General features: G+C 35.5%; 1 protein-coding gene across 1 annotated transcript; it reads right to left on the bottom strand.

Moving 5' to 3' along the window:
• Nucleotides 1-1,595: 1,595 nt before the first annotated feature.
• On the bottom strand, nucleotides 1,596-2,621 carry LOC137717194 (protein FAR-RED IMPAIRED RESPONSE 1-like). The gene has a single exon (XM_068456492.2). It carries the CDS (start codon nucleotides 2,616-2,618, stop codon nucleotides 1,596-1,598), a length of 1,023 nt encoding a protein of 340 aa, XP_068312593.2. The 5' UTR covers nucleotides 2,619-2,621.
• Between the last annotated feature and the right edge of the window lie 8,821 nt (nucleotides 2,622-11,442).

Raw genomic sequence — 11,442 nt, 5'->3', positions numbered from 1 at the left:
TTGCAGCTTCTTGTTTTTGGCTTTTTTTCACCCAAAACTGTGAAAAAAAGCTGAAGCTGAGTGTTTACCAAACACAAAAACAACTCCCAGTTTTTTTTTATAGCAGCTTTTTTCAGAATTACCTCAGTACCAAACCAGGTCTAATACTGCCGACGGGAATGCTATCCTAAGGTCCGCTTTTTAAGGGCCTATGGGGACCTCTTTCATTAGAACCATAGGATTAATTTAACGGTACAAAAACTAATGAGTTTATATAATTCTTTTGCACCTAAACAAATTTGTTACACGCCATAATTAAAAAAAGGAGTCACGATCAAGAACCAAGACTGCTGCCCTTTGAAGAGGTCGAGATCTTCGCCCCGGATCGCCTCCGAGGTAATTTTCCTTTCCGGTTCACTGCTCAATTTTTGTCTCCAAACCAACAGATTCTTATGATTAATTAATAACTATATATTGTGTTCGACCCTTTTGGGAAGAATGTCAATGACCTACCCAGCTTTTCGATTTATAGACTGAATTTTTCATAAGTTTGACTGGATATGTTTTGTAAATGCAGTCTTGCAACAACTGGTTATGGTATTGGTGTGATCTGTTTACTTCATACCGTAGGAGTGTTAGAAAGGACATATTGTACGGATACGCGCCCATTCAACCAAGTGAGAATGTAATTGCGAATGCAGTAGTACAAGTTGCAAAGGCACTAATTTGGAGTATTGTACAGTGAATGTAATCATCTATCAATGAATCTAGAAAGCTTGTCTAGCTTTTTATTGAATGTAAGCAATATTTATGTAAGTATGAAAAAAATTGGTTTGATTCCAATCTCAAATCATTTGTTAGTCATTTGATTCTCAATCTCACTAAATTAGTATTTGAACAACTCAGTTTAGTTTTCTAAATTGGCTCCAAAGTCTTCTTTTTTCTTTCTTTAGGTGAACAAATAGAGGTCTTGTCTCTGTTAGCTTAGTTTCAAATTTAACCAAGTCATGTCTTTTAGCAACTTTCGATGAATGGTGCTATCGTTGATCTTATGCTTTCTCAAGAAAATCGAGGGCAATTTTTTTTAATATAAGTAAGTAGTACCAAGTAAACAAATTTGAGAATTTCCTTATTATATTGGGATATACACCAAATAAATTACAAATGTTCAACATCTATTGAGTTCTTGTGATTATACTAAGAAGCTTGAGATTTATCTCAAAGAACCATGGCACCAAAATATTAGAATGTACTTTTAAGAACATCTCTCCCTCTGCAGTGAATTGTAGAACTTAGAATCAACATCAGTGATCTGGCAAAGAAGATAGAAGTGAATTGTAGGATTAGAACCAACTAAATCAGTGCTATTATGCCAAAGTAATATATAATTGTAACTTCATTATAAAACACTTACCATGCATACCAACAATATGTGGTGTTTCATTTGGCACACATATTCTGTCATGAGAAGATTCGGCATTGTGTATGCTTGATCAATGAAATATATACTTGATATATAAGTATACATGAACTACAATCTTATGCAATGATTGACCAAGCAGAAGTCAATTAAAAAAAATAAGAATTTTACATACTAATTAAAATCAAATAAATTACTACCCGTCTACGGATATCGGACATTGTCTTATGGTGTGCCCGAGTCCTCCACATGCCTTATACTTCTTAGCTTTCCCCATTGCCTTTTCTTTGGAAGACTTCATTCCTTTCCCAATTCCCTTGGCCTTTACTTGAGCTGGTTCATTGATCATATGTTTTTGAAGTTTTCTTTTTGTTGGCATTTCTCCAACACCTAAACTGGAGCGTAATCCCTTAACTTCAATACGAAGCGATTCGATTCCTTTTCTTACAAGTTTAGTTGTTTCTTCCATACGGAATGATTCATCAATTAAGCACTGTGAAAGTTGAGATAACTGAATATGCCTCATCATTAATGACTTGTATTGCACATCTTTTATTTCCAATCCATCTCCATCCCAAACTCTTTCAGCCTTCACACTTTTGGTCCATCTTTTCATGATGTATTGGCTTGGCAAATCTACAATATGAATACTTCTAAGAAAAAATACAATAAGTCCGCATGGAATTCCTTCGAACTCAAATTTTCGACAGCTGCACCTTGCAAAACTAGAAGTTTTGTCGTGAACAATACGTCGCAATGTTGAGCTTTTTGCATCAGCACGTATAACAACATAAACACATTCCTTTTCGTCCTGCCTTATAGCATCACACTTCAAATTAGCAGTACTTTGAATCACTTCATCCTGAAACTTTAAAAATATTGTTTTTGTATATAAACTGCGCATCTCCTTTTCAATTGGAAATAATGTCTTCAACTTTGGCACTTCATTAACATCCACATGATCAGAAACCAACTCTTTATGTCTTTGGTGTCCAAGTGCCCTCTCAAATCGTGTAACAAAATCCCACAAAGAGTTGCGTTTTGAAACGTATTTCTTGAAGAAGGAGTGTCCACTTTCAACTCTTTGACTACTTGACATTCCTGTAGAAAATATATGCATGCAAAATGCAAGGACCCATTGCTCATGGAGTTTGTACATTTGTAGCAGCCATTCATGATTCTCCAATGCACTATGTTGCATGCTTCCAACTTTCTTCATATTCTTCTATAGTTTCGGAACCGTATACACTAACGCTAAATTGTGGCATATAAACTGAAAGCATTGGGCCAAGCTTTTGTGGAAACTTATCCATTATATGCCAAATACAATACCGGTGGAATGCAAGAGGAAAAACTTGAGCAATGACCTTTGATATTGCTTGATCTTGATCCGTTATTATCAATTGAGGTGGACCGCTAGGCATAGCTTTCAACCATTGCTCAAATAACCAAATAAATGACTCAGTTTTCTCATCACTTAAAAACCCACATCCAAATACAATTGTCTGATTGTGATGGTTAACCCTTACGAATGGAGCAAAGATCATACTATACTTATTTGTGTTGTAAGTCGTATCAAAAGCAACTACATCACCAAAAAAGAAGTACGCTTTTCTTGATGTGGAATCGACCCAAAAACAACGGCTCAACCTATTTTCCTCATCTCTATCAACTTCAAAACAAAAAGATGGGTTCTTTTCCTTTTTTGAATGAAAATATTCAAGAAGCATGTCGGCATCATGTCCCTTGATTTCTTTCTACAAATCTCTTTCAACGTTTCTCAAATCTTTGTCAATACATCCAACATTTGCAATTCCACCTGCCTCATTTTCCATTATTCTGAATTGTTGACTTGTAGGTACATTGCACTACTTAGTGTTTCAATGTAAAGCTTCTTTGCTTTCGAAACTTTTCGGTGTGAAGGTAGTAGGTGTACCTTTGTGGGTGTTGAAAGTACATGATTATGACAATCTTCAAAGTTACAAATAGACCACTTCTTCTTTGACTTGTCACGAGAAATGCTTAACTTTGCCTTACAACCCACACGTGTTGATCCAACATTCCTTTCTTCCTTGGTTGATGTATTCTTCTTTGTTTTCTGATAAGTCTCATCCGGTTCACCTTCAAATTGTTCCCAGGTGATTTCATTTGTTCCTTTTTTCTTCTTACTTGAACCCATTCTGACACTAAATCCAACTTCTCGAGTATATTGATTGTAAAAATCATATGCTTCCGTTATTGATCCAAATTCTTGGCCAACAATGGGATTACGTTCACCTGCAACTTGTTTGAGGTGAGGTCTCTGGGAAGATTGTTCTTCCATCATAAAGCAATCTGCAATTAAAGTCAAAAGTGAAGTAAAAAAAATGGGGCTAAAGGTTGAACCACCACCATAACGGCAAATGCAATATAATCAATTTTCCCACCTACTAAATGGTGAGAGGGCGGGAGTAGAGTGGTAGAGAGGGAGAATGAGCGTGAACCCTATTTCTCTTTTCAAAATTTTCTCACGAACGAAACGAAAACCAAAATTAAAAGATACCACAGAAGTTGATTTCTTAAAATTATAACAGGATTTGATTTTTTACAAGTCAATTAAACTTTTGATCTAACAATTTTCGAGTGCGACCAATTCGAAAAGCTGGGTAGGTCATTGACATTCTTCCCAAAAGGGTCGAACACAATATATAGTTGTTAATTAATCATAAGAATCTGTTGGTTTGGAGACAAAAATTGAGCAGTGAAACGGAAAGGAGAATTACCTCGGAGGCAATCCGGGGTGAGGGTCTCGACCTCTTCAAAGGGCAGCAGTCTTGGTTCTTGATCGTGACTCCTGTTTTTAATTATGGCGTGTAACAAATTTGTTTAGGTGTAAAAGGATTATATAAACTCATTAGTTTTTGTACCGTTAGATTAATCCTATGACTCTAATGAAAGAGGTCCTCACAGATCCTTAAAAAGAGGACCTTAGGAGAGCATTCCTGTCCGCAGTATTAGTCTGCTGCAAGGAATGAAGGAATGAGGCAGTGGAGTATTCCAGTTTCTTCGGAAGCTGATTCAGGTGCCTCTTTTGAATAAGATGTTATGTGTGTCTGTTAGCACGAAATTCATAAACACCAAGATCGAAACATGAACTACAACCTCAAGTGAATCAACCAATTCATGCGTGGAAGAAAACTAGGAAGAAAAACATACCTGCAGCAGTGCCAGAACTCGAAGCCATAGCAACAAACTTCCAGTGGTCTTTTTCTTCTCTTGCCAATTATCAAGGGCTCGACTTACAGATAGGTTTTAGTCCAAAATAAGCATTCCATCTGTGAGAAAAGAGGCCACTATATGTATACATATAATCCTCACCAAAACGGACTAGGATTCCCTATCAAAATCCACACAGGAACCAAACACTAGTTGATTCCGTGTCCTGCAAAAACTAATCTAAATGCTACACAAAATCCTTTTCTGTCAAGGATCAGCATTCCTTTTATCAACAAGATTTTCTATCAAATTGAATACCTATAACCATTCCTAAAACTTCTCCATCTCATACTCATATTCTTACATTCTCCCACTTGAGTATGAGAACAACTTTAGGTACTCGGCTTATTCAATCATACCTAGGTAGAAGTGATCACTTAATCTGTTAACTAAAGTTTTTCAATCACAACCAATTTCATATACATTTCAAAATGTAGAACTCTGAAACTTCATCACCACCATAATGCAAAACAGTTTTCAAGAGTTGCGTACATTCAATTTGTATCTTCATCATTGTGAACTCGATCAATCATCATTAACCAAGCAAAGCAATTTACTCCCAATATTTCAAACCATTGACAGTCAGAATTTAAGATAATTTCTCCAATCAATGCATGAATTGATAATTCAATAACAACTGATTTAAACTGACAACCTGTTACTCAAGCATCAAACGAACTATCTCAAATTTTATTTCTCAAAACAATAGACCATCATAACATATCCCAATTTGAAAAAACGAAACAAGCTGAAAACAAGACTAGCTAAACTGATACTAACTTTAATCAGCCATAACTTTAAAATTTAAACATAAAACTTGTCTATATTGCTGCACCAGCTCTCTGAACTTCACAGCAACAATCGAATAGTTACTTAGTAACAGATCACTCCCACTGATCAAATGATTCAAGAAGTCCCATCAGAGAGACATGAGCTTTAAACACTCCAATTGGTAATGCCTTGGTCAAAGGATCTGCAATCATCGCATCAGTACTCAAATATTCCACCTGAATTACTCATTCTCTAACCTTTTCTTGAACCTTAAGAAACTTTACATCCATCAGCCTTGAAGCTGAAGTTCTCCTATTGTTCTTGACAAAGAATACTGCAGACTTGTTATCACAGTAAATTTTAACAGGCCTTTGCACATAATTGACAACCTTCAAATTTGTCACAAAATTTTTTAACCATACAACTTGTTTCATTCTTTCAAAGCAAGCTATAACCTCTGCCTCTATTGTAGATGTTGTTATTATAGTTTGTTTTGCACTTTTCCATGAAACTGCACCACCCCCAAGCATAAACACATAGCTACCTGTGGATTTTCTGTCATCTACATCACCAGCTAAATCTGAATCGGTTTAGCCAACTAGCTCTAGATTCTCTTCTATGCCATAAACCAACATATACCCCTTGGTTCTTTGTAAGTACCTCAGAACCTTCTTTGCAGCTACCCAATGAGACTCTCTTGGATTTGCTTGAAACCTACCTAACATTCCTACTATGAATGCTATATCAGGTCTTGTGCAAATGGTAATATACATCAAACTACCCACCAATGAGGCATAAGGCTTGTTTTTCATTTTATCCACCTCAAATGATTGCTTGGAACACTGAGCTTTAGAGAATTTGTCTCCCTTATTCACAGGCACTTCACCATTATTGCAGTTTTCCATGTTAAATCTTAGCATTATTCTTTCTAGATAACCCTTTTGTTATAGTCCAAGTAGCCTTTTGGACTTGTCTCGAATGATCTCAATGCCAAGCACATAATGTACCTCTCCAAGGTCCTTCATCTCAAAGTTCTTGCTAACTATGGCCTTGGTGTCATTAAGGAGCTTCATATTAGAACTTGCAAGGCTTCATATTAGAACTTGCAAGGAGAATATCATCAACATATAATACTAAAATGATGAAGGTTGGACCTGACCATTTGTTGTATATGCAATCATCTAATTTGTTTTCCACAAAGCCATGTCTTGTAACAACTTGATCAAATTTCAAAAACCACTGTCTTAATGCTTGCTTCAGTCCATAAATAGATTTATTGAGCTTGCAGACCATATCTTCTTCTCCCTTTGAACAAATCCAGGAGGTTGTTTCATGTAAATGTTTTCTTGCAGTTCACCATTAAGAAAAGTAGTCTTCACATCCATTTGATGCAATTCTAAGTCAAAATGTGCAACAAGTGCCATTATGATTCTCATAGAATCCTTGGAAGAGACAGGTGAAAACGTGTCATTGTAGTCAACTCTTTCTCTTTGAGTGAAACCTTTAGCAACCAATCTGGCCTTGTACCTTTCAATCTTGCGTAGAGCATTTCTCTTGGTCTAATAGACCCATTTGTATCCTATAGCCTTGATTTAAGGATTAGAAGCCACTAATGTCCATAGTTTATTCTGTGACATCGATTCTAACTCCTCATTCATTGCAATGTTCCATAAAGCTTGTTGAAGACTGTCCATGGCCTGAGAATAGGTGAAAGGGTCATCTCTATCACCGAAATCAAATTCACTTTCTTGCAAATACACATAGCTTCCTGATTCGAGATGACTATCTCAACGTGACTGCTGGTTCATTAAGAACTTCAGTGCTCGGATTTAATTGCACTCCAGAATTTGAAGTTTGATCCCTTTGTGGCTGTAATTGAGACCCAAAATCAACTTCCATTCTATCTACATTAGGATAAATTTGCATTTGATCTTCCTCCAAGTCAATTGCAGGTGAAGGAGTTATTAAAATCTCTTTATAAGCATCACTGCAAGAAGGATTCTCAATTTGATCAGGTTCTTCAAAAAGGAATCTGCCTTGTGACAATTATGCAACATCTTGATCTTCAAAGAATTTGGCATTGCCAGTTTCTTGAATCCTGGTGTGAGCTTAAGGACAATAAAACTTGAAACCTTTAGATTTCTTTGAGTAGCCAATGAAGTAACATGATTCAGTCTTTGAATCCAGTTTCTTCTCATTTGGATTGGAAATTCGAGCCTCAACTTTACATCCCCAAACATGGAAGTAATCAAAACTAGGCTTCCTACCATTCCAAATTTTAAAAGGTGTAGATGAAACTGCTTTACTTGGGACTCTATTTAGTATGTAAGTTGCTGTTTTCAGTGCTTTTCCCCATAGAAATCCTGGTAACTTAGATCTTGTCATTATACTCCTTACCATTCCAATCAAAGTTCTATGCCTCCTATCTAAAACCCCATTCTGTTGTGGCGTTCCAGGTGTGGTGTATTGAGCTACAATGCCTTGTTGTTCAAGATAAAGAGCAAAATGACCTTTGTGTTGTCCAGCCTCAATGTACCTGCCAAAGTACTCTCCTCCTCTATCTGATCTAACAATCTTTATAGTCTTTCCCAATTGTTTTTCTACCTCAGTTTTAAAAACTTTGAAACAATCAAGGACATATGACTTCTCACTAATTACATAAGTGTAACAATACCTTGAGTAATCATCAATGAAGTTGACCAAATAGGAACTACCACAAATAGTTTTAGTTGGAAAGGGACCACATATGTTAGTGTGTATAATTTCTAGCAAATTATGACTTCTCTTAGAATCCAATTTCCAAAAAATAGTCATTTTTCCCTTGACACAATCAACACACTTAGTTACAGTAGCAAAATTCAATTCAGGAATCAACTTAGCTTTCGACAGCTTTAAAACTCTTTCTTTGGATATGTGTGCTAACCTTTTGTGCCAAAGAATGAAAGAATCATCAATGCAATGCATCCTTTTAGTACTTGTGTTTAAAACATGTTGATTATTAGACTCCAGAGTATAATTCAGACACCATAGATTGTCACTCAAATATACAGTTCCCAAAACACAATCTAGATGGTTCTTTTAAAAAAAATTCAAGCTTTCATCATCACCTAGAAAAGCAAAACCATCTTTGACAATCTTAGAAGCAGAGATCAAATTTCTCCTCATCTTTGGCACATAAAACACATCTTTTAATTTCAATATAAAACCAGAAGACAGTCTCAAATTTACCATTCCAATTGCTTTTACTGCAACCTTGGTTCCTTCACCCTCAAAGACGTTGTAATTCTTAAAACCTGTTTGTTTTGATGTTATAAAACCCTCTAAAGAATTTGTAATGTGAACTAAGCATCCAGTATCAAACCACCAGGAATTCACAGGAATTTCTATCAAAATTGACTCAACATAGACATTGACTTGTTCTAGACCCTTGCTTTTGAGATAGTCTTTGAAAACTTGACAATCTTTCCTTAAATGTCCCTTAGTTTTGCAGAAAAAACATCTAAGTTTGACAATATTTTTGGTCTTTACTTTACGATTGTTAGATCCCTGAATAGAGTCATTTACCATAACAGGTGCATTTTATTTAAAAGAGGTCAGTTTGGCATTGGAATTCTTACTAGAATATCTAGAGTATGAATTGGATGCCTTCTTCCCTTTGTCTGGTAGATGATGAAGGCGCGAACGACGGTAGATTTGGAGATGTCTTGGAGGGCACGGCGGACGTGGGGATCATTTTGGTGAACGAAGTCGACCATGATTGCAGTGCCACTGATATTTTGGGTAATTTTATTGGTGATGCGAGGAAATTGACGGAAGGAAATGGAAGGGTGGGAATGGGAGATGCGGCGGATGTAGGCAGGGATGCTAGGGGTGTTGTAGAGGCTGCCGTAGGTGTAGAGAATGGTGATGGAGAACTTGTGGGTGCCGTAGCGGTGGAGGATGAGCTTGCCCAGCTCCACCATGGAGATGATGTGCCCCATTCCTGGAGCTGCATACATCACTATTACGTCTCCCATGATGGCTGCTACTGCTGATTTGTTTGCGTTTGGTGTTGTGTTTTCTGCTGAAATTATCTGATTTGATTTGAGAGAAAATTCAACTGAATAAAAGTTAGGTAAATTGCGTATGCTCTCATCTAACCTGCAGAAGCTCTCATCTAACCAAATAGTTTAATGAACCTAAATGTTTGTTCTCAAATGTATTATATTAAGAGAGCAACTAGAGCCTTCATATTGTCTTATTTCCCCACCCATATTATAATGTCACCCACCTTAAAAAATTAAAAAAATTAAAATGCTATTTCTCCACCCACTATTATTCCCAAAATAACGTTTAACATATATATACATATGAAATTATAAAACAACATATAATTTTCATAATGCATCACAAACATGGTATTTCAACTGGCTCTCATGCCAGGGTGCTGCAGATTCATTCCAAGCATTCTAAAACACACATGTCAGTGAAACAGCAAAAAGGAAAGGATTGTTTGATTTGCTTATAGATTTTCGTAGGTGGGTTTTGTGTTTCATGTTGGCCAAATTCAAATAAGCAATACAAAAAAATACATGTTGCCCAAATCCTTTTTGATGATCTTGAAGTCACAAGTATGCAAATTCAATTGGAAAACATAGAGGTATCCAAATCCAAAAGGAAAACTTCGATGACATATATACGGTGCGGCAAATGCAAACGACCCACATACAAAATTATTCATTTGCCTCTTCAATGGAAACATAATCTTTTACCTCTTCCACAGAAGCGTTATCATGTACTTCTTCAATGAAAATGTCATCTTCTAAATCCATTGTTTTTTTTTTTTTTTTTTTTTTTTTTTGCTGCTTTCTCTGAATGAAAAGAGATGAAAAGATGAGTTAGAGTTTAAGATAGATTGAGCGTGCAACCCAACCCTTTTTTTTTAACGCAAAAGAGGATAATTAATGTCATTATCAGTCATTTTACAAATGGAAAAATTAGTAATCATAAAATTCAATAAAAAGTGGGTGAGAAGATAAGACATTGGGATGGGAATAATATCACTCAATATTAAATTAATGTACCTAAATGTCAATACAGAAATGTATGTACCAAAGTGTATTATAAAGAATTAATGTGCCTAAATGTCTATATCGATGGATATACTGAAATATATATATATATATATATATATATATATATATTAATGAATTAATGTACCTAAATGAAGGACACAAATTGTATCAGAGTATATTGTATAAAAACAGTTAGTTTACTTAAATGTCTGCAACAAACTATATTAAAATGAATTGTAGCTATGGTCCCTCAACTAAAAATTCATTAGATTTGGTCCTTGAATTTGACAGAATGTGTAGCATTGGTCCCTTCGTTGGATTTTTAATCAATGTGCTTATGTGGTAGGAATAAATTATGAAATAATATTATTCAATTTTAAGAATTGAAACAAATCACTTTAAATTATTGGAATAAAAAAAAAAAGAGAAATGTTTCAGGAGAGAGAGGGAGCCATACCTCACACCTTACCTCCATCCTCCCCCATTCGACGACACTCACTCTTTTATATCCCCCAACATTCCAGCCGCATTCCATAACCAATTCCGCACCAAATGCAGTGGCGGGTATTGATGCTTGCGTTGAGTTTTGGGGTTAAAGTTCTGATTGGGTTTTGAGAGAATTAGGAACAAGGTTTGGTGTTGTTTTTTTTTTTTTGTTGTTGAAATTATAGGCTTTGGTGTCGACGACAGTGTTGCCGGTGAAGGAGATAAAGGAAAGCTCTTTTTCTTAATTTTTAGACTATTTTTATAGGGAATTCTAACGAAAAAACTTTCGGTACTGTTTACTTTAATTAAAAATCATATTTTTACACTAAAAAATCAATCCTGGTACTATTCATTTTACCTTTATTTTGTCCTTATTGTTAAAACTCAAAGTTTTCAAGCAATTTTCATTAGTTTTTTATTTTTTATTTTTTATTTTTATAAACCACATTATGCGACAGTTAATTGTTTGACTTCTTT

The sequence above is a fragment of the Pyrus communis genome, chromosome 8, assembly GCF_041283825.1.
Source record: "Pyrus communis isolate YQ-2024b chromosome 8, ASM4128382v1, whole genome shotgun sequence".
Classification (NCBI taxonomy): Eukaryota; Viridiplantae; Streptophyta; class Magnoliopsida; order Rosales; family Rosaceae; genus Pyrus; species Pyrus communis.
Note: the sequence above shows the minus strand (reverse complement) of the source record. Positions and strands in the feature narration are given on the sequence as shown.

What these genes read in the sequence shown, in the direction of transcription:
- LOC137717194 (XM_068456492.2), bottom strand. Translation starts at nt 2,618, where the DNA reads ATGAAGAAAGTTGGAAGCATGCAACATAGTGCATTGGAGAATCATGAA.